At 38.9% G+C, this 24,457-nt stretch overlaps 1 protein-coding gene across 3 annotated transcripts in view; it reads left to right on the top strand.

Moving 5' to 3' along the window:
- aatka (apoptosis-associated tyrosine kinase a) overlaps window positions 1–24,457 on the top strand; it is a 50,859-nt gene that overhangs the window by 21,355 nt on the left and 5,047 nt on the right. For 2 of the 3 annotated variants that reach the window (XM_079868429.1, XM_079868430.1), the window contains exons 2-10: window positions 2,555–2,688; window positions 12,171–12,312; window positions 20,809–20,888; window positions 21,132–21,250; window positions 21,486–21,573; window positions 22,711–22,844; window positions 23,174–23,258; window positions 23,367–23,488; window positions 23,986–24,135. In XM_079868429.1, coding sequence (XP_079724555.1) covers window positions 2,555–2,688; window positions 12,171–12,312; window positions 20,809–20,888; window positions 21,132–21,250; window positions 21,486–21,573; window positions 22,711–22,844; window positions 23,174–23,258; window positions 23,367–23,488; window positions 23,986–24,135 — 1,054 coding nt within the window. Of the gene's footprint in view, window positions 1–2,554; window positions 2,689–12,170; window positions 12,313–20,369; window positions 20,572–20,808; window positions 20,889–21,131; window positions 21,251–21,485; window positions 21,574–22,710; window positions 22,845–23,173; window positions 23,259–23,366; window positions 23,489–23,985; window positions 24,136–24,457 lie in introns of those variants that run through there. The other variant, XM_079868431.1, reaches the window with a different exon arrangement.

Below are 24,457 nucleotides of genomic sequence, written 5' to 3' on the forward strand. Positions count from 1 at the left end.
TTACAATAGAGATTTCATTTAATTTAGATCTTTTTTTTCACATAAAGCTATTGCTACAGAAGTGAGTCCTAAAGTCCAGAAACGAGTCTGCATTTCTGGTTCCATTGTCCTGAAGTCAGTAGGTTTTTTTTTTGGGTTAAATACCTGAAATAACTGGTCATACTTGACCCACTCTGGGTGCGATTCGAACCGTGTCAGTCGCTAGAGCGCCTCTTGTGGCCAGGAGAGTCAGATTTTCTCGCACAGCTCTTACTGGCCTATGTCCGTTACGTTCACGCCCCTAAACCTCACTCCCATCCGGGTCATGGCACCAAATGTAACCGGTCCTACTCAAACCGCTCCGAGTCAGGTTTACACGCACAGCTCTTACTGGCCTACATTCGTTACATTAACACAAGGTTATTTTCATGTTTTATTCTGGAGTGCCCCACTCGTAATTTTTTTTTTCTGTTGTGATCTTATGCGTCTTGAAAAGGCGATTGCTTACAAGTGGCTAAATGGGACTATTGGGGACATTAAACGTCATCAGACCAAAAAGGTAACCTATTCTACTCACTATTGTGTTTATACTCACGCTTTTACAAAGTATTCTAACTCAAAATTTGCAAACTGTTCTACATTTTAAAGATTGATCAATTTGTTTGAAGCTTAATGGTGGTTACGCTGAAGTCGTGCGAGCATGGTGTAGTTCATTTATAGTCTACTTATAGCTTTTTACTTCTGGATATTGTATTTGGGCAATCAAAAGTTGTGTTAATTTGTAAAAATTAACTTATTGAATAAAATGTGTAAGTATCATAAGCTATAGTTTGTCACAGACCAGATTTTCTGCAATAATCCAAAAGCTAATTGAATAAAGCCGATTGGCCTTTTGTTAATGGAACCAGGATGAAGCTAACTTCCGGGTTGGCCTAAAAAAAATACATCACCACTGCACTTAGACTTGAAATATTGGGCACAAGTTGCACTGACTAAGTTTTATGGTGCGTTTTATGGTGCTTTTTTTCAATTTTGGAGCTTGGCAGTGTGAATTACCATCCATTTTGGTGTAGGATGAATGAACAGCACAGGCAGTCTGCAATATATATATAGCCTATACTGTATACTGTCTGTATATATACTGTATATATATATTTTATTTTTTATTTTTTATTATTATTATTATTTATTTTTTTCATACAGGTTTTCAATGCCATTAGGCTAAAAATAATGGCAGAATTTTAGTTTTTTGATGGAACATCCCTTTAAGATTGCATTATCTTTTCTCAATTTACGTTTATAGCCAATCAAACTGCAGAGCTTATTTGCATACCCTCAGCTTTCATTTGACAGCCATTTCGCTGTCTCTCACTTCATTAAATGATAAAACTGTGCAACTTGCTTTTAATTATGAATAACAAGTGTCATCTCATATCTAGGTTTTTTAAACCTTCTACTGCATCATCATGCAGATTGTGTCTCAGTGATTCACCGCAACAAAAAAAGCAGATTTGGCTTCCATTAGCGCTGGTTTCATCATGTTCCTTCATGGACAGGTGATCTGTTCAAATGTGATACACACCAAATCAAATTTCTGACAGCAGCTGCATGCTGCTTCACATGCTGTTATGAAACATTTAGATAACCCGTGTTATTGACTTATCAGCTGTTAATAGCCCCCAATAGTCTCTCCCGTCGTAAAGACAGTGAAAATACAATTTTGTCTGTAATGGTTGTCTGGTTTTTTTTTTCTGATGTTTTAATGTATTTTAGTTATTTGGCAAATTTTCTGATTTTGACTAAAGGTTACGAAGACTAACACGTTGGTAACACTTTACAATTATTAATTTGTTAACATTAGTTAACTACAAATGAGCTAGAAAAGTAAACAAACACTGAACAATACTTCTACAGCATTTATTAATCTTAGTTAATGTTAATCTCATCATTTACTAATACATTTTTAAGATAAAAAGTTGTATCTGATTACATTAGTTAATGCACGTTATGAACATTTGTATTAAATTAACATTAAGAAAGGTTAATAAATGCAGTGAAAACATACTGTTCATTGTTAGTTAATGTTGGTTAATGCATTATCTAATGTTAACAAATGGGCCTTAATGTAAAGTTTTACCATCATTTTTTTCTTTTGTGGATTAATTTGCACGGATTAATTGTTAACCACAAGGCTAGAAATGTGCATATAGGGCCAATTTAACTATAAATGATTCATAATTACATGCAACTAACCCTAAACCAAACCCTTATCCTAACATTAGACAGTACATGTAGTTAATTATTATTACTCAGTACTTAAATGTATAATTCAACCGTAACACGGACACCTTAAATCAAATTGTAACCAAAGTTTTAAACCATAAATGGGAAGAAATGGATCTGATTATTGACAGATGGGAGGACTGTTTGGGAAAATACACCTTTGGTTTGGATCCACTTATGCACTAGAGGCACATAAATAACACATTTCACCTTTAAACATTGTCAGTGAGCCTTCATGCACTGAAGTCTGTGGTTTGGAGTTTGACACCGAGTGTGTGTTTGTGCACCCCAGGTGGCTCCCCGCTGAGTGAGCTGTCATGGCCATCCTCTCTGGCGGTGGTGGCTGTCTCCTTCTCTGGCCTCTTCACGTTTGTCTTCCTCATGCTCGCCTGCCTCTGCTGCAAGAAAGGGGACATCAGCTTCAAGGTGAGATCTCAGCTCTCATTAGTCATTTCATCCATCAAAACAGCCCCCCAAATTAAAGGAAGATGAGAAATTAATGTCTTCTCCGGCACCTCATCCTAATGTTTTATAGGCACGTCATGCAGTCTTTTTTTACAGCAACCTATTATCATTTTTGTTTGATGTCACCTTGTTTCTTCACAGAATTACATCATGTCATTCTGCCTGTTAGGTCTGATTTGTCTTTCTAGTCATGTACTGTACCTACAAAGCCTCACAAAGAAAACGTCAATCTTGCGGCGCTTTCCAGTGCAAAACAAAAAATTCTTTTTTTTACTTCATTTAGAAGATTAAAGCCTACACTTAATTCTGACCATCTTTGTTTTAGCTACTTCTGTATTGTGCATCCTGAATTGTGCATTTCTGAAATAAACTGTGAATCCAAAGCATCATGGTACAAATAGTGTGTTTGGTAGATGTTTGGTAGAGTATATCCAGTATAAAAAGATACCAATATAAAAAGTCGTGATATGCTGTCATACATTAATGCATTACAATATATCTGAGTATTGTGATTTTAGCTTAGCTTTTTTTTTTGGAGTCACTCATATGCATCGCATCCATTTCAGGTGGGATGCTGCGTTATAAGACAGCTGCCCATGTAGGCAGTGGGGCAGCTCACTAAGTTTAGGAACAGAGCCATAGCATTTCTTTGTGAAGTATGGCACATCGAACCCAGCATGGCTCTGATACATGGGGTGATTTTGAACCTAACAGAAATAGGTTTTGCTCAAGAACAAAAATTTGAGGGAGCATGGATGTTTGACAGAGATATGAACAGACAGACTGAGGGATAAGTTGTTATTAGATTTGGTTTTGGTACACACAGTTGAGGATTAATGTATCAGAATAAACAGGCTGTTTATGTCCTCATGAAAGCAAGAGTGGGAGAATGGCACATCATAAGACCCATCGCAGCACACAGCTACAGTCTGTTAATATGCTGCCCATAAAGCCCGGCGTCTGTACTGTCTGGTTTTAATAGGATCGTCTGCTTTTAGTGACTCTGTGAGTGGGTGGATGGTTTGTCCATGTCTGTCCCACACTGGGCTGTCTGTGGCAGACTGTGAACGTGGTTCAAGTCCAGGGATCACAATGGCACAGATAATTACCATGGCATTTGGTTGTCAGTGCAAATCGCAGGGATGCCACCCTGTGGAGAGTCTGTCCACGTTCGTATGGTTGTTCAAACAGAAAACAAGCTGACCTCTATAGAAAGCAACAGAAAACATGGACCAAGGTGGGATTAATACTAGCAAATTAGAGATGTACATTGTTGTGTGTGAATTTCTAGCTTTACCACCTCTTTCTAGCTCATTAAACCAGCACTTAAGCCTCTAATTGTGTTATTAGTACATTGTAAATTTCAAAATAAAATTGTTATTGTGATATTAGTGCGATTGTCATATCACGCAGACTGCGATTTAATGAAATAAGTATGTGTACTCCAGAGTGGCACTGCTCATCTAGATGTGCAATAAACAAACAAAATGAAAACAAAGGACTGGGAGACACAGAACATGATGAATCCAGAGGCCCATGGAGAGGAGGCATGACTGGAGACTGAGGCAGATTGGGGAGCAAGGGCAGAGCAAGTAGGCCAGGGCGGAGCAGATGGAGATGAAGACCACCACGGCTGAGCTAAAACAGAGAGCACAGAGAGGTTAAAAACGGCCCTTCGTGGCCATTACAGGAAGCTTGGAGGGCTTCCATTCATAGATGGCCTCCATGACCATGTCAATGCAGACAGAGAGTTCAGGAACGACCTCCGTGGTCGTGTCAGGACAGACATAAGCTTCAATGATGATCTCCGTGGTCGTGTCAGGGCAAACAGAGGGTTCAAAGGTGGGCTCCTTGGCCATAACAGGGCAGGCACAGGGTTCAGGAGCAGTTGGCGCCACCTCGAGAGGATCAGTAGTGGTTGACGGTGCCTTGGGAGAAGCTGGAGAAGTGTGTGTAACCCAAATACACAAGATGGCAGCTGCCATGACAGGAACCGCAGCCGATGGTGGAAGGATTTCCGGGACCACCAGACCAGGGACGACCGGACTCGGGACCACTGGACATGGAAGTACTGGGACCACCCACTCTGGACCACTGGACTTGAATGTGCTGAGACCACCAGACTTGGACCACCGGACTTGGATGCACTGAGACCCTCAGACTTGGAAGTGCTGAAAGCACCAGACTTGGAAGCACTGGAGGGGAGTAAGGCACAGAGCCACCCCTCACCCGCCAAAAAAGTGTTTAGGGGAAGGGTCCTCCTCTACCTCCACCACAGTGAAGGGGGATCCACTTAACTGGAGGGTGTAACCCAGGAATTCAACCAGCGACCCTTGAGGATCATCACAGAGAAGTATAGATTGGAAATGATTATTGAGTCCTGTAGTAATAAAAGTCAATGAGGAAGTCTGGGAAATCCATAAAATGTGCAATGTCCAAAAAGTCTCTGGTGTGGTCCTCAAGGGAATGGTTGCCTTGATGGCGCCAATTAAACGGATTGCTGGATCCATTTGTAGGTTAAAGGGGTCATATAATGTCATTTTTGTACAAGCTAATATGATTCTTTAGGGTCTAAATTAAAAGTTTGTAATATACTTTAATTAAAAATTCTCATTAGTATTGTAAGAAAACACTAATTTTACCTGGTCAAAAACAGTTCTGTTTTCAGCACGCCGTTTGAGTGCATGTGTCTTTAAATGATAATGAGATTTGCTCACCCCGCCCCTCTGTTCTGTGCGGACAAACAATAACCATAACGCGTTGTTCATTATAAACGTGGGATTATGAATTATATTGAGAACGTCATACATAGAAAACATGCCGTAATGTACCCTGAGTGTAAAAATAGCCGCATTCATCATGAAGCGTGCAGCAAGCGATTTGCAAAGATTAATATAAAGGTTAATAAAACGTTACACTCACTTCAGTTCTTCTGGAGGTGCAGCAGGAACACGAAAAGTTGGTACGATCCTTTTTTCAGGAGCAGCTTCTTAGTAAAACCAGCTTTATACTGACCCTCGTTTGTAAAGCAGTCTGGTGAAATGATTCGCGCAAACATGAAAGCATTGACGTTGTGGGGAATATTCCCTTCGAAAACAAACTCAGCCACTGCGTCTTCAGCTGTACGGATTTAGGAACATCAAAATGACTGATTTGTTCCTTATTACACCCAAGAACACCACAATCACTTAGACGCCATTCTACTCAGTGCTCCAGCTATCAGCAATGAACGCGCCGGTGCGCGCGGGCTATGATTGACAGCTCGCTCACGAGGGCGTGAGGGCGGGTCTGTGTTGAAACGCTGCTGTCACTCAACCATTGTGGGAGGGGCGTCGATTTTGTGACGTCACAAAATCGAACAGCTTGATTCAGGAGAGGGGGAAACATATAAGAAGATTTAAAAAAAAACACTGGATGGATTTTTATCGTTTTATGATGGTTGTGTACAGGCACTGCCAACACACATTTCAGTACAATCAACTTGTAAAAGTGCATGTACCATTATATGACCCCTTTAATTGTTTACGTTACGAGGGAGGATGAAGATGACAGGAGAGGCGAGAATCCAAATGAAAATGTGGGATTCAAATCAAAACAAAGGACTGGGAGACACAGGACACGAAGAATCCAGAGAATAAAGGAGATCCAACACAACCAACAATACATACAACCGGCGTAGCGTCATAGAACGTCTCTGAAAAGGTTCACGCCCACTTTTAGGGGAAAACAATCCGGCGAGCGCCATACACAGTATCAGATTGAGGACGTGTACTAACCCTTACAAACATGTAATTTGTATTTAAACATTTTTTTTCACACAGTAGGCTACCCCTATTATGTATTTGCATTTAATTAAATTTTTCCACACAGTATTTTGTATTTTTATTTTTATTTAAATACAATTTCCATGTATTTATGCCCATCTCTGCCTGCCATCATCATCAATATCTTGCTGTTATGGAAATATCATGAATTACGGATGATGCTATCGAAAGTTAAATCAGGCTAGTTGTATGGCTGGACAGAAAAATGCACTCAGTAGCTACTCTAAATATAAAGACATAATATTATACATTTAAAGATGTTTACTTCTTAAAACCGAAGTAAAATCATTCACTGGCTACCTGGTGACTCGATGAGGTACGAGTAAATGTCCGGGTAATACACTTCTGGCCAATGGGTGGGGTTGTTAGACCAATTTGACGCTGGTAGAATGAAAGGGACATGTTTTTAAGTTGCCCAAATTAAGTTTATAAATGTATCGTTCACGCTCTATGGAAAGCAGGGTGGACATATAATTACTCGACATATTTCATCTAAGTGATTTCTGAAGTTATACACGTCTGCCGGCTGTGTACGGACGTTGTTTTGTGCCGCTATTTTGTATTGAAGTCTATGGGAAGTCTGGCTTGTTTTCCCCTAAAAAGGGGCGGTTACGAAATTGACAGTTAAGTTCCCGGATGTGCCGGTTGTATGTATACCAAAACAGGCCAAAACAATGACTGACAAAGAACAAGAGAAACATAAGGGCTATATGAAACAATGGGAAACAATGGTGAACACAAAACAGGAACAAGGAACAAATCAAGGTGAAAAACTACAACTAACATGACACAGGAAGTGAAACAAAATTCCAAAGACAAACAAAAAGATCATGACACCTAATTGTGACGTATATTCGGCTTCACGAACAAGAAAAAAATATACAGTGAAATATACATATTTATCTTACAGTGTGTGAGTGACAGGTTGTCCCGCCCTTGTGCCAGTAAACACGTCATCAAGAGGGAGGGAGTTATTTTGCATGTAAAAAACAAAAAAAAACAAAGATGTGCACAGATAAATAATTTATAATAAATACTGCAGTATTCCATAAAAAATAAGACTTGTCAATTTTGACTTTCAACTTTTTCCAGCTTTTTCAATTATTTTTCATTTGGCACTCCTCAAAAACAAACAAAAAACACCCCACTCATTCTAGGATGATTCATTATTTCCAAATATAGCTATTCAAGTCATCTCGTGAACATTCCTGTATTTCTTCATATTGCAATATTTATCGGTTAGATTATTTTCTTTATCTATCAGCGCCGTCAAATATTCTCAGCCCTTTCAGTCGAGAATGCACAGCTGTGGGAAGAAATTACATCAAAGACCAAGATCTGAGGTCAAGCTTCTTTAAAGTTTATTGTTCAGGTGTCAGCTTATATTTATTTGCAGACAATGGTAAATGTGGTTTATACCTCTTATCTTATTATCTCCTTTTCTCATCATGACATACTTGACGTTTGTCGACCCCAAACCTAAAAAAAATCCCTACTTGCCCCAACGGTAAAATACTGGTCGTAAAACTATTGCAGTTTTTTCCAATATTGTGCCACCCTAATGTGATATATAGTAAAACTTCAAATAACTGTAGCAAAATACTTATAAATACTTACAAATATAAATGCATAATTAATTTTGACAAATGATGATTAATTAATTAATCTAAATATGTAGATATCTAATATGTAAAATATTTTCTGACTGGAAATAATAAAATTATTATTAAACTCCACTCTCCCCTTGCCCTAAAAAGCAAAAATGTTAAAAGAAATTCACAACAATAGGCCTAATTAAGCTTAATTTGTTTTAATTTCAGTCCCCTGTTGTTTACCATATTTGACATTCAATAACTGAATTGACATTTAAAAGGCATCTCAATTCTGAATGGTGCACAACCACTGTACCCTGGTAGAACCGTAGTATGTTTCTGTGAGGGAACGCACGCCGAATAAATCTCTCAAATAATGCCTAGTAACATTGCCAAGGAGTGGGTGGCATTTGCAGTGCATGTGGGACCAGACCACATCTTTTCATCCTGATTTCACATGTGTCTCTGTAACAGACAGCCATGTTGGTATTAAATGTGACTAAAGCCTCTTTAGGGATTGTGTGTGTGTTTATATTGTGAACGAGAAGCGCACACTGCTGATGGAGTGAGACAGCTGCTCTTCCTGAATGGAAAACAGCCCTCGCTCCCCGGAGCTACAACTATTGCTGGAGTCTAATTGAAATGAGTTGGCTGCTTCACACTGGCGTACTTTTCATCAAGATGTTTGAGGTTCTGTTGGGAAGAAACTGATTGTGTGGCTGCAGTCCACGAGGGTCTGACATCCTGTGCCAATAGCAAACTGGCACTGAAAAACATGCTGCATGCTTTCTCGTGGACACTTGCCGTCTACTGTCCATGTATGTCAATAGACATTTGTCATAGTACATTTGATTGTTTAGCTTTGACAGTTAGTCTCTATTGGTAGATGCCATAACCACACCATTATGCAGGTAAACAGCATGTTTTATTTCACTATGCAATAAATAAATTGCATAGAAAAACAAAAAAGCTCACAGGATAAAACATACATTGACTACAACATAATCAGCTATTCATATTTTGTTGGTTCTCTCTTGTTTTTGCATGACAGCCTGAGCAAAAATGTTATCTGCACAATTTATTGCGTTATCACAATGACTCCAATCACAACTACGCAATATGCTTACAAAATCTCACAAACGTTTTATAATATTTGAATAAAGGGTGAATATGTAAATTTCCCTAGGCCGGAAACATCACTTTTGGACACTGCTGTATACATACAGTATTTCATATTGAACAGAGTCGACAAAGTTGTATTTGCATGATTGTTAAAATATTGTACAATACTGTAGTTCTTATTGAACTAACATACAGACAATTAATAGGGGGAAATGAATAAAGAAATAAAAAGACGGGGAAATAAAAATATTTTTGCTGCTTAATATTTTTGTGGAAACCATTTTATTCAGGATTCTTTGATGAATAGCAAGTTCTTTGAAATAGAAATCTTTTGTAACATTATAAATGTCTTGAAATCTTAAAAGGATGTGGTAGAGAGGAGCAGGCCAACATTTTCCAGCCTCGTCTTATTCTCTTCATCCATCATGCACATGAAACGCATGGAAGCAGTTGCTCACTTCAAATTAAAGTTTTTATCGACTGCCGGTGAATAAAGATAAACTGCTCCCTCCTCTTCAAATATGTCCTGTTAGCACTTTAGTAATGCACACATAATGAATGAATAACAGATTGAAGTATGAAATATTTAGATGGACTGTGTGAATTAAGAAAATTACTTTGCACCCTCAAGTGGTTCGAAATGATATTGCATCAATTTGCCTCACAGCCATTCACTGTCCATGATAAACACCCAGTAAAGATTTGCTATTGAGAGCTTGTTTTACATTGGAAGTGGCAAAAGATTACATTTTATAATACAAATAGAAACTACACACAACTAGTTTTTAACCTCTCTGTCTGAGTACCAGAATTAAATAAACTAGCTGTCTCATATACTGTATGTACACAATCAAAGCTACTTTTAATGCAGGAAAAAGGCGATCTTCCCATCGTATGCCTGAAAAATAGAGAAATTGCTGTTTTTCCTTCCTCAGCAAATCCTATTTTAGTCAGAGAACAATTGTAACATTACAAACTGAAAGATTGCACTTCTTAAAATAGGAGAGGCACTACGGCATAAGATAAGAGTGTGCTGTCCATTGTAATCAGACATACAATGAATATGAGGATATGCAAGCACAGAGCAATATTCCAGTTAGGGACAAAAGTCACAATTGAAGAACTGTCTCCCTTTCAGTTCATAAGTATAGGAATGTAAATTGAATTGGAATTTCAATTGAATTGACAGAAAAAGAATTTCATGAATTACAATTAATAGAAGTTCATTACAGTCACGCAGCAGATGCTCACAACTGCTCCTTTCTGTCGACAGCAAAACTTATGGAAAGAGGCTGAATGCCTTTATCTTACTGAGTATAATATCAAGACACTTAAAGGAATAGTTCACTTTAAAATGAAAATTCTGTCATCATATACTCACCCTCATGTTGTTTCAAACCTGTATGAATTTCTTTCTTCTGCTGAACAGAAAGGAAGATATTTAGAAGAATGTCAGTAACCAGACAGTACCATTGACTTCCATAGTAGGACAAAAAATATACTATGGGAGTCAATGGTACCAGAAACTGTCTGGTTACTGATATTCTTCTAAATATCTTCCTTTCTGTTCAGCAGAAGAAAGAAATTCATACAGGTTTGAAACAACATGAGGGTGAGTATATGATGACAGAATTTTCATTTTAAAGTGAACTATTCCTTTAAGGGACACTTTGGTCTTAATATTGGAACTGCCTCAAATTTCATCATACATCACACAATACAATGTATTTTTTTGCTTGTTTGTAATTTAAACAAAAAAGACTAAAAAAAGCTACAGTAAAAATACAAAGTTCTGTCATGAAACTCTAGATAGAGCAGGCTCATAGATCCTCAACTCAATCTGCTTGCAATCACATCATTTTCTATTGGGCACAGCTGATTGGTTCCTGCTGTATCAGTAGCCAATGAGCTCGCTGCTCAAACTTCAAATACATGGTCAGTATTTTCTGTAGCAGTGCAAGCATGCTTTCAGAAGCCCTCCAGCTTCCCCAGCTCCACCTGTATAGATCTGCTACGGGTGATTCCTGCAAGCTATATTGTACAGCAAAAGCATGTCTTACTTGCTCACAGCAGCGTGTCGTGTATGTATTGGCAGTAGCAAGTTCCTGTACTTGCTCTGCAGCAGCAGAAATAGCCAACAGCAAGAGCAATAACAGCAAATAAATAACAAATGTTACTGTAAAATACTACATCTACTACATTCTACATTTTATGATACAAAATAGTACATTCCCAGAAACTTTAATTTAGTGCTTTAATGTGAAATATTTACATACAGCTGACAAAAAAATACTGTATTAAATATAATGAAATATTTCAAATTAAATAAACATTTCTGCAGACAGCATTTCGAATACTGAAATATTACTTACTTTAAATTCAAATTATACCATGGTCTGTCTGAATACTCGATTCTGATTGGCTGGAAGTTCCAAGCAGTTCTGTATTAATGCGCGGTTTTCATTGAAACACACACACATACGTCACTATACATATAATTTTGCATCCTGTTTACTACCCAAATCTAAATCTTGAATTCACGTTGGTTATGGCGCAGATTCAATACTAAAATTCAATTCCCCGACACAGATGCTCAACAATAGTCAGACTGTGTGAGAATGAGCCAATATGTGTAGCTGTGGGAGCTGAATACCCTTAGGTTATTGGGTTCAAGCAAATGATTGCTCAATTTTCGAAATGTGGCATCCAGCGTTCACAACACAAGAAATAACACATGAGAGACTTTCATCATCTGCCATCATACTGTGACAAAAGAGACCATTAAAATTCCATATTAATTTCCCAGTATGCGTAAAGTAATAGTGCTGAAGTAATACCGTCACTCTAAATTTCCTGCTTGTGTCTGAATTGTGTCATTGATTCTCTGTGCTTTTGTTCCCTGCAGGAGTTTGAAAATACAGAGGGGGAGGAGGGCCAAGCTAACCTTTCCACTTTAGCCTCCCCCAGCTCTCAGAATGACCCCGAGGTTTATATCCTGCCTCTCACGGAGGTCTCACTACCTGTGTCCAAACAGCCCGGCAAGTCATGTAAGAATTGTATCGTTTTGTTCATTATTTACTTACCCAACACAAAAGGAGATGTTTTGAAGAATGTGTTTTTTTCATGGAACCAGTGCTGGTCATGTGATTCAACATGTAGCCAACCATGAGAAGGCTGCCCAAGTTGACATGTTTTAATGGAAAACATGATTTAAAGTAGACTTACTGACTAAAGGCGCCGATATACTAAGTCCGTTTTAGTTCGAAAAAGTTCAAAGAACTTTGAAATCGCTAAGCAGTGATATAATGTTAGCAAACATCCCAACGCCACTTTGCTGAGAGCTGCATTAGTTGAATATGTAAATATGTGCTGCGCTCTTTCCTCTTAATAACGAAATAAACACAACAAAAATGACAGCGGTGAGAAAACTTCAGCAAAGCATCTGATCATCGAGACGTGGATATGTTTCAATGAGCCCTGCAATTCGGAACTCCAGTCACATTTTTTTATATCACTTTATACAATATACTGCTTTAAAGCAAGCAGCTTTGCTGTATTAAACATTAAAAAACAGCGCACTGACGCTTTCAATTAGAATTTCAACTTTAATTTAAAGTATAAAGCAGCTCTCCAGTGTGTTCATGCTTTTACTCGTGTATGACTGCGACGGACTGAACATAAGAAATGAACCAGAGACGACTTTCACGTCAACGAAGGCGGAGCCTCAGAGCCACACCCACCTATTACATAATCGCCAAGGACCAATGGTAGTTTAAAGGTGTTTACCAGCCGGAGTGAACTTTTCTGGAAAGCTGTTTTAAACTCTTGAAACGAACTTTGTTTTGGCCTGATTTCGTTCGAAATGGTTCATTCTTCAATTTCGTTTGAAGTATATCAGGACCTTAATGGACACTGTGTGTTAACAGAAGTGTTTATAGCTCATCATTGAATGTGCATTCACTCATTGCAGGCTTGGTTGCATTTCTCATTAACAAACAATACTGGAAGTGAAGTGCCACACTACACTGATATTTGTCCCTCACATTCCTAATAGCCTTGTGACAGGAAGAGTAAAGAACAGGACCTCTCTCTGTGCCCATTGTGAACGGATGGTTCCGGAAAAAAGAGCAATGGCCTTGTTTATGTTCTCACAGTGCAGAGAGGGGTGGAGAGCGAACCGTCTCTGGAAGCAGAACACACATCTGTCAGTTGCATAATGCGCCGTGAGATTGGCCCAGAGGACTCCTGGCATGATGGATGCATGTGAACTGGACTACAGAAAGGAAAAGAAGTTATTAATGCATGGAGCACTAGAGAGTACAGATGGAAATGAAGCTGTTTTTACCAACAATATTTCAACAGATATGAAACAGATGTGTCCTAAACCCAGATTGAATAAAACCTTTTCCTCTCTTTAGAAGAGATAAATTGATTCATATTTGGGGCTTTAAAAAAAAACAACAAAAAAAACTAAAACTTTTATTAATTTAGGGCGCATTCAATTCATCAAAAGTGACAGTGAAGACATTTATAATGTTACGAAAGATTTCAATATTAAATAAATGATTTTCTTTTGAACTTTCAAAGAATAAAAAGAAGTATCACTCAAAAATATTAAGCAGCACAACTGTTGTCAACATTGATAATAATCAGAAATGTTTATTGAGCATCAAATCATCACATTAGAATGATTTCTGAAGGATCATATGACACTGAAGATTGGAGTAATGATGCTGAAAATTCAGCTTTGATCACAGGAATAAATTACATTTTAATTTTAAAATTTAAAACTTCTTAAATTTTTATTTTTGGTAAAAAAAAAAAAAATGCAGCCTTGGTGAACATAAGAGAGACATTCAACAACAATTTTTTTTGACATATTTTTCTTTTTTGTAGTCTTAACACCAAAAAATCTAAAAAACAAAACGTGATTGAAAAACAACCCAGAGAGTAATATATTGTCAGATCAGGGGCCTCATTTATAAAACTGTGCGTAGGAACCTTACTAAAAGTGTACGTGCGCCCGAAAGCCAAAAATGGCGTACGCAAAAAAATATTCAGACTTATAAAACCGTGCGTACGGCAGAACCTGCGCAGAATTCACTTTATAAATCCCAGTCAGCGGAAGATTGTGCGTACATGCGTCTCCACCCGAAATAACCATGTATGGAGCTTACAACGCCTAGTTTTACTATGCAGATCCTCATCTACATATCATTTGCATATGATTATTCATCCACGTGATAACTTAAACGTTATCACGTGGATGAATAATCTTATGCAAATGATATAAACGGTACAAAAAACATTACGTTAATACAAATCAAGTAGTTGTCTATCCTTGCCTTGTTTTTGAATAGCCTACATAAATCAAATAGTGTAAAATACATTTCAGAGAAAGTTTTTCTCAATCTTTTCCACTTGCCGAATTGTATTTTTAATTGATTTATATTTTTAATGGAAACAGATAGGCCTTGGGCATTATTTGCACGAAACTATTTTCTCAGACAATCTGGTATTATCATGATAATCAATTATCTCTGTGGTTAAAACATTAAAGCACGCCACAGGAAAAGTGTTCAAAAACAATCGCATCCACAACAAATATTTCTAATGATTGAATTTAAAAAAATGTTGTAACTTCAGTAATGATTTCATGTTTAAGTGTTTAACTCCATTCATTTGAATGGCATATTTAATATAAATATTTATATCAGAAGTATTTTATTTATTTAAACTGTTATTTGCGTCAGTTTCACTAAACGGCTCAACACGCTCGCTGCCGCGGACATTTAAGAAGGAATGGATATTTGCTTCAAGTGACAGGCTTGGTGATTGAAATTGTATTTGTAGAATCTTTCTGTATATGTTTAATTTTCTTTAGATTTTCTGTATAAAAGTGACCAAAAATACATTTAACTCCAGCTCACCATCGGTGTCGCCAAAGTGCTCCATCTCCAAAACGTTCGTACGCATGGGTCAGAGTTTGCGTGCAGGTGCGCAAATTTTCCCGTCAAGTTTTTCTTTATAAATCCCACCTTTTGCGCAGGAACTGGCGTACGCATGTTTTCAGCCCCGTTTTGTGCGTACGCAAGCTTTATAAATGAGGCCCCAGATCTGGCCGTGTGGAATCCACATGTACCAGATGCAGGCCGGATCTGGGCCGACACTATGTTGCTGTCTGGGAAACCTGATTCAAACCACATACATTTTTTGCAGTCTCAATCTAAACACCTACTGTAGATGAGTAGTTTTTCATAATTTGGGACATAACGTCTATGCAACATAATTGAAAGTGCCCAATATTGTCTGTCATATTTTTACTAACTCTATAGTCATATGCCATGTGACATTTACTAAGCAGAGAATAAGTCAACAAGTCCATCCTATCTTTCCAAACCAATGATGCACTGCTACCGATGTAGATAAACCAGACGCTGATACATGTACACTGTTGAACAAACTGATCTGATTTAATTACTTGCAAAATAACAGCACTGATTGATGATTGATTGGTTGAACAGCCAATCCTAAACATCAGATTTGAAAAACAAGCCTTAGTGGGATATTTACCATCTGAATTGTCACCTAAAACCTTAGCAATTGCATAGTAACACCCTGGCCACCGCTCACAATGGCTTGGCATAATGGCAGTGAGTTTTGCACAGGCAAACAACATCACATTTTCTTAAAGAATGCTACAAATCTACTGAGTTTATTACATATAATTTTGCATCAAGTCAAACCCAATAGCTCAATGGCTGACTGTCGTGGGTGAATCCGTGCGAGTCAGGTTTTCTCCCTATGACTCAGACACTGTCTGCGTAGAGCTTCAGAGGAGGGTGGGGGAGACAGCGGGATGCTGGAATGAAAGCAGGGATTGGACAAAAGAGTTTTAGGAGTCAGCCAATAGCCTCTGGACTGTTGGTCGCCCGTGGTTACGGCCATGTGATTGGTCCAGGTGTTGCAGAGTGAGAGGGTAGCACTGAGTCCCTCGTGATATTGAGAAGGGCTCGGTCATGGTTGGACCGCTCCCTTTCCATCCTCCCACTCTTCCTCCTCTTCATCCTCAATCATTTTGTATGAATGCAAAGAGCCGGAAATTAACACTTGACTGAATGCAATGAAGTAAAACCCCCACAATTGACCTTTCGCCGAGCCCCGCCCCCCTTAGTTACTGTTGCTACGTCCGACAAACAAATGGTCAAACACGACCAGCGCGACAGATTGCCATGACGGAAAGAGGTATACCCGTGCGTGTCAGTGACCTTTTTTGGAGCAATACCTCCGCGATATCCTCCAGATTGAGGCAAAAAGGGTTACAGTATGCAGTGGAGGGATATATTATAATATAAAAATACGCAATGAAGGAGACACGACTACTATCTACGTCTCTATCGAGGCTAATGCTTAACGTTACCGGTGTTCATACACATCATTTGTGATTATGACAAAGAACAAGGAAACAAGTGTTTAAAAGCATTGTAAGACACTTAACGTTACTGTTGTGTTATTGTGTGAAAGAAAAAAACTGTCTCTGAAAATAAATGTGCTGTCAGCAACAATTTCTTATGTGTGTTTTTTCGCATAACACGACTAAAATTTTAAATGCTGCAAAACACATGGGAGTTATATTCCCGATGCTGTAGTTTATTTGATCAGTCACAGTATATCATTAATCAAGCTTAATTTGACTTTTCAACTACAATTAGGCAGGTGAACTGAAAGCTTTTACAATCTTTTAGCTATAACTTAGGCCTATATCATTGACAAAAGTATGTGGTGCATTTTATTCCAAAAATGATTTTCTTTCTCAAATTCATGCTTCAAGTTGACAAAGCACAATAAACGAAATCACACAATAACTGTTTAACCAAATTTGCATCTAAATAACTTTCATTGATTGTCTTTCATAATGCACTTACCATAATATTTATTAGGGGGACAACAGATCACAAAAATCGTGGTTGAGACCATAATATTTATTAGTGGGGCAACGGATCATAAAACTCGCGGTTCAGACAATATTATGTTTTTTGAGTTACAGATAGGAGTTTTTCAGATCAGAAAAACAAAACAAAAAAAACTTTAAGTAACTTAGCCATCGATACCACAGCCAGCAGACGTATTTATGCTTCGTAATGTTCGACACATTTAACTGGGATTGGGGCCGTCCACACTGTTTTATCCATTGTAGGCACCGCTCACGTTGTGTTTTCGGCTTTGGGAATGGAAAGAACACAACTCCTCCAGACAATCTCTCGGGGTATGTAGTGTCCGATTTACAAACGCCATGGGCGCACGCTTCACCATCTTGCTAATGTTTGTCGGACCTGCTCCCATAGTAACGGTTGCTATGATGTGTGATTGGACAATGGCCGTTTTGGGGGAGGGGCCGGCGAAAGGTCAATTGAATGTCCCTGGTGTTTTTTTCACTCCTAAACTACATTTCCAGGTTTTCACTGACTGTGACATAAGCTTCAATCTGAAAGAGGTTGAGCATGGAGAAAAAGGGTCTCACGGTTATGTCCATAAACAGCTAATTTATTCAAAGTAGCATATAGAACATTTAAGGCAGGGTTTCTCAACTCTGGCCCTGTTGTTTAGGGTTGGAGCTAAACTCTGCAGGACAGTGGACCCTTGAGGGACGGTTGAGAAACCCTGGTTTAAGGGAAACATTTCTATCACTTATTTCCCCTGGGATTTGAACCCAACATTCTCTATCAATTGTTGAGCGAGTATGGAACAAACATAGTAACTGTATATATCACAATATAGTTAAAGTCGGCATGAAATGGAAATTTTGACTTTTCTTTCCCATACAAGTTCAGCTTCTCAAACATTAAAACGTGAGACTTAATTTTGTTAATTGGGAATTGATTGGATCACTCGATTGTTGACATTTGCTAATAGTTGCAATTTTCACGTTAATCATTCAGAATGAACTGAAACATTCCACAAAAATATCAAATTAGTCAAATTAGATTTTATTGCGACTTTAAATTTTCTGGAATTAATTTTTATATATTTAATAACCAAGTGGTAATGACTATTTTGGGGGAATTTTGTAAATTACAAACTGTTTATTAAAGCTACATCATTTGATTAGGTCATGTTCTCTTTTTATTTGGAACTTAGACAAAATATATTTTATTAATAAATTACTGACAAAAACAGCTTGACTTTATATAATATCACTTTAGTTAAAGGTAGGATAGGCAATGTTTTTCATAAACATTTTGGTTATACTGTTTTAAACACTCTTCACATCCCGATATAAATCAATAATAGAAGGGGTCTAAATATTAAAACATGTACATATATCTTCTGTGGAAGTCTTAGAACCAAAATTTTTTTCGTCCAATCATTGCAATCAGCCCGAAAGCATTGATAGGATGTCCTACCTGCCTGTCAACATACTGTATGTATTTGCTTACCTCCTACGCCATCAGTGCAAAAATGAGGCTATGAAGAGTTGAACACAGACAGTCACCAAGCGTCGCAAACCAAAACGAGATTATGCTGCGTTCACGCCATGCCGTAATTACCGTAATAAAGAGATGGCAACCCGTGACGTTCTAGTCGGAATTGTGTTTTAATGGAAAAACTATGGGTGGGTGGGATCTCATGCTTTCAAAACTAGCTTGTTATTGCTAGCCTCTCCCAAATTGTGTACCCTACCTTTAAAGACTAAACAGCAAAATGAATATCATACACAAATTCAAAGGTGTTAAAATAGCTTATAGACCACCCATGTTGATGCAGTCGAGACATTGCTCAATGCCCATGAACAACTAAAACCTGCTTACCGTTGTGCCAAACAACACTCCTTAATAAGTTCATCCTCATCATATTAGACATGTCCTATCTGTATTTTCACATCACTCCATATTTCTTTGTCTCTCTTTCAAAAGATGTAAATAATGTACGCCATCCTTTGCAATACATATCCTAAACGGTGTAGTAAAATCTGTAATGGTTGACACATTTCTAACTTTGCATGGTATATACTGTCATTCAGCTCTATTTATCTACCATGCTGGTTCTATACCAGAATCAACACCGTTATAAATAAATCGACAAATTTGATGTAGGAATATTTTCTCTTCCATATTGAAAGTTCACTCAAAAAAAATAAAAAAAAAAAATAAAAAATTCATCTCAGCACTTTTGAAATGCCCTCATTCAGTTAAGTTTGCAATTTTACTCGTTCTGAAATCTTTTGTTGACATATTAAGTAGAATTTCTCTTCCAGCCCATGTGCAATCATAGGCCAGCCTGGGTCTTCTCGTGCAATTGTGCTGCGTTTTAATGCATTTTTAACATGGCCCAGGGCTGCTGTGGGAATGCCAGGAGTGGGACGGGAATGCACAACTCACAGATTCCACACAAATCATATAAAAGGCCAGTTCAAGTCTGCTGAAGAAAAGAGAGATAGTTGTGTGTCAGGAATGGGAGGTGGAGGGGGGTCATTTCTGTGACAATCCTGGCTCTGAGCAGCAGAGAATGGGCCTTGTGTCTGGACTGGTACTGGGGTACCAGGCGCTGCTGCTCTGCGGACAAAAGCCACAATGTAACTGTGGCGGGGAGTGTGAGGGGCTGGAATGAGAAGCTTCTGGAACGCTGCAGAGGAGGAGAACAGTTTAGTGCATTAATACAGGGATGGGTCTGTGAGACGCACACTGTGAGACCTGCTCGTAGCGCTGGAGGAGGTGTGTGGGGGGGCTCGTGTTAATGACAGAGGTCTTTCTGCTGCTCACAGTGCTTTATTTGTTTACAATTGCCCCTATAGTCTTGCTGAGATAGACAGAGGGAAGGAGGGAAGGGAAGGGCAGAGGAGCGAGGGTCATTATGTGCTCATGGCATTGCTTGCGTGAGCAGATGCATTTAGCATGTGCGGAGCTACGCGGCAGACATACGTCCAGCTCCTGGTGGGGCTGAGGGACACTTGGCACTTTAAACACTGATCTCAGCTAGAGTCGCTAGTTTTACCACAGCTTCAAGTTGAGTTGGCTCCAGCTGAGAGTTCCAGCCGGGTGCATTATGGGAATGATGTGGAACTCCATATCTCAGAGCGAGAAGGCGAGCTCTGTCTCTGGGAACGAAGAAAGACAGCGCTGCTTTCTCAGCTGTCCGAGGGCTTGGAGGGTTAAACCCCTGGAGCTTGGACGGAGGCATGGAGAACCAGAGAAGAACGGCAACTCCATTTCACAGCATCGTCAAACCTTCATCCTACGGTTTCCTGCCAGACAAAGAGAGCTGCTCTTCGTCGCTGTATCTAATCTGCCGAATTATCATGGTTCAAGGTATTTGGAACCAGAGTGTCTGAAGTTTTGCGTCGACTTTCAAAGAATTTGATCCATTTTGCATCTAGATGTGGTAATAGAAGAGGTAGTTTAAGCAGATAACCATGGTTCTTGTGGTTGTGCCTCCCTGGATATTGGTCACTGTTCCATTGTTTGGGAACATTCAAACCACTCATTGTGTCTATTTTTTATGTCTCTACCATCTCTGAATGCATGTTTTCTCTCTGTTTCCCTCAGTTCAGCTCCTGAAATCTACAGACCTCGGACGCCACAGCCTCCTCTACATAAAAGAAATGGGACATGGCTGGTTTGGCAAGGTAAGACCTTTTATAACCCAAGCCATACCATCAGGTGGCCTTTAGAAATCAGCAGCATGGAGTTGATATTAAACATATTACAGTGCAATGTGGTCGTGATCTCATTATGAGCTACCGTTAAACGAACAGTTTGAGATAAATAGCGCACAAGTGTAGACTGTGTAAACCTGTGCTGCCAGTTTCACAGGTGGCAGGTGTGAGCCATTTCCTCAGTGTTAATGTGTGGTTTGGGCTGGCTTTCAGGTTTTGCTGGGGGAGGTGAATGCTGGACTCAGCACCACACAGGTGGTGGTTAAGGAGCTGAAGGCCAGTGCCAGTGTACAGGAGCAGATGCAGTTCCTGGAAGAGGTCCAACCTTACCGGTACTCACCGTTCCTCTCATCTGTCTTACCTCATCTTATTTTACTTACCCCCTCATCTTATGTTATCGTGTGCTATATGCTAAAATACATGCTTTGTCTATGCCATTTTTGTCATTACATCTCTCTTGGAGGCACAAAATGAAACAACATTAACGATAGCTATTATTTGAAACGTATAACTAAAGAGTTGCTTGTGTGAGCAGTGTTTTGATGTTGGAATGTGTGGATCTTACAGGGTGCTCCAGCATCCAGCCCTCTTGCAGTGTCTGTCCCAGTGTTCAGAAGTCACACCCTACCTGCTGGTTATGGAGCACTGTCCCCGGGTAAGCCACCGAATACCAGGCACTTCCCTCACTGTACTCAGAACACACTCCGAGTTGGTCTGCCTACCCTTCAGAATCTATACTAGCGGTCAGCAGCCTTGTGAGATGATGTGGCATATTATATCAAGTATAATATGATTTATTGAAATAGCATCCCCCTTATTTACTAAGTATTGTTTTGAAAACAAGAAACTGCAAAAAAGCAACTGCACAGGTTTTGTGACCACAATTGCACAGTTGACCCTTTGGGAAGCCAATGTTACAGACCAATCTTAGCTTAGTAACTCTTGCCATATAATCAGACTTTTGTTCTTTTCTCATATAAGTCTATGTAGAGTCTGTGTGTTTGGATTTAAATTTCACATTTTGGATTTTTGAATTTTTAAATGCATAAAGAGAAATTAAGTAAAACTTTGTTGTCAGGTCACTTATAATAGTAAAACAATGAACCCAGGGAGTAGAGGATGCATGCATTATTGTATGTACCATTTACCAAATCTTTATGTAAATCTTGATAAGTTAATGCTGTGTATTAAACCCTCATTCCCAAATGAACGTGCAGCATCTGTAATCTTTATACATTTCCTAAAATGTAATTTATGTATTGATCCATACTATGTAGTTCTACTATAGGTAATAGTAAATAAAGATTTCATTGTACCATAACATTAGGAACAGATCAAATTAGGCTTTTTTCTTTTTACTTGACTATGCTGGGTGTTTGTCTTGTTACTAATTTCACAGTCTTGGCAGTTTTAATCATTTTTACAGCATCATTCAACAATTTAAGAAAAGCAGCATTGCTTTGTTTCATTCCAACACAGAAAAGAATAATAATATTTCGGTTTTTACCACTTAATGAGCATTTTATTGAAAAACATGCAGTGATGTTTCTGTAAAGCTGGTCTGAGCATCCAAGGGGGACGGAGCTTAGTATAGGGATTATTAAACAGGTTAATGCTCCCTCTCCTGGTCATATTAAAAATTGTGCATTTGCAGTGTTACAAACTGACACAGTAATGGTGCCAGAATTACAGTTAAAGGTAGTAAGATAACACACTGTAGCTGTATGATATGTATGATAACACACATTAGCATCCACGTGTTGTTCATACGAATGATGTTTACTTTATACAGGGTGATGTTAAAGGATACCTACGAAGCTGTCGGGCCACAGACTCAGTGACCCCTGACCCTTTGATCCTTCAGCGGATGGCATGCGAGATTGCTTCTGGTCTTCTGTACCTTCACAAACACAATTACATTCACAGGTCAGGATCCACTAGCCTTTGGCCTTTTCCCCGCATATTAATTATTTGAGTTATTTTTCACTACGCCGCTCACTGGACGTCCAGCTCTGGTGTCTCCTGGCAACAATATCCTGGTGCTGCCTGAGTACATGTCACAGACTCCAGCATCAGTGATTTTGTTGCTGGGGGAAAACCCCTTACTCAACAAACACCATCAATTATTTGTAAGTTACCCATGAAGAAAATGTGAGATGACACTGCAGACTTCCTTTGTTACTCTGTCATGAAAGTTTGCTAATGACAAGAACTATAAATGATGCAAACATTGCTCCACTCTGTCCTTTTTGCAGTGACCTGGCCCTTAGAAACTGCCTGTTGACCTCTGAGATGGCAGTGAAAATTGGAGACTATGGCCTCAGCCACAGTAAGTACAAGGTGAGTCTGTGAAGGCTATAAGGATTGCAGTCATGCTGATCCTATTATTTTGACATTGTCTCAGCATTTCCTCATATTCAATATCAATGCATCCTTTCCCCCTGTTAGGATGACTATTATGTAACAGCAGATCAAATATGGGTTCCTCTACGCTGGATTGCTCCAGAACTTATTGATGAAGTCCACGGCAATCTCTTAGTCGTGGACCAAACCAAGGATAGCAATGTCTGGTGAGAAATGATTCAGAGAAGAACACTATGACAGAGGTTCTCAATCTTGAGGTCACAGGAGATTACATGACATGTTCACTGAAATGTAACCTGGATGCAAAGGTGAACTCAGCATAACAATCAGGATGCCGCAAATGGCGAATGCAGAACTAGCTCTTATTTGGATACTTATTTTGTGGTAATATTTCGCTTACATAAGCATGTTTTTAATGATAATACTGGACTGGACTCTCAAACAGGTAAAATTCCTCACATAATTTGCAGCCTGTGATATCCTGAAGTACATTTCTTAATTATGTGCGGGTTCTCTAGAAGTTTGGAATAAAAAAGGTGTAGTTGACCAATAAAGGTAGAAAACCTCTGCCCTGTGACATACTGACATATGTGTGTAAAATTTAAGATCTAGAATTTAAGAAATATTATTTACTTTAAACTAATTTCCTTACTGTCTAACAGACTCTGACTAACAGAAAGCTGTTTGTTTTTTGACCCTGCAGGTCACTAGGTGTGACAATATGGGAGTTGTTTGAACTGGGGAACCAGCCTTACAGGCACTATTCTGATAGGCAGGTTTTAACATATGCTGTAAAGGAACAACAGCTCAAACTGCCAAAGCCCCTGCTGAAAGTGCCTCTGTGTGAACGCTGGTGAGTCGTCTCAAGTCACAAGTCCTTGTTATGAACCGCCCATCCCCTTGCATCTGCCAACCATGACTCCCCTGACCCCCATCGCCGCATTCAAACCAATAAATGTTCCCCTCCAGAGACACACCCACAAAATCACTTTTCTTTTAAATACATCTAAAGCAATGAATATTTTCCAACCACAAGCGCTTCCGCCAGTCGTTGCCATTTTCTCTGGCAAGACCAACAAATCAATACTGCTCAAATCCACTGTGGTCAATCATACATTTATCCAGTCCTGGAAGCACTCAGTCATTCATTTTACCCTCACACACTCCAATCATTG

The sequence above is a fragment of the Squalius cephalus genome, assembly GCF_949319135.1.
Source record: "Squalius cephalus genome assembly, chromosome: 1".
In the NCBI taxonomy this organism is placed as follows: Eukaryota; Metazoa; Chordata; class Actinopteri; order Cypriniformes; family Leuciscidae; genus Squalius; species Squalius cephalus.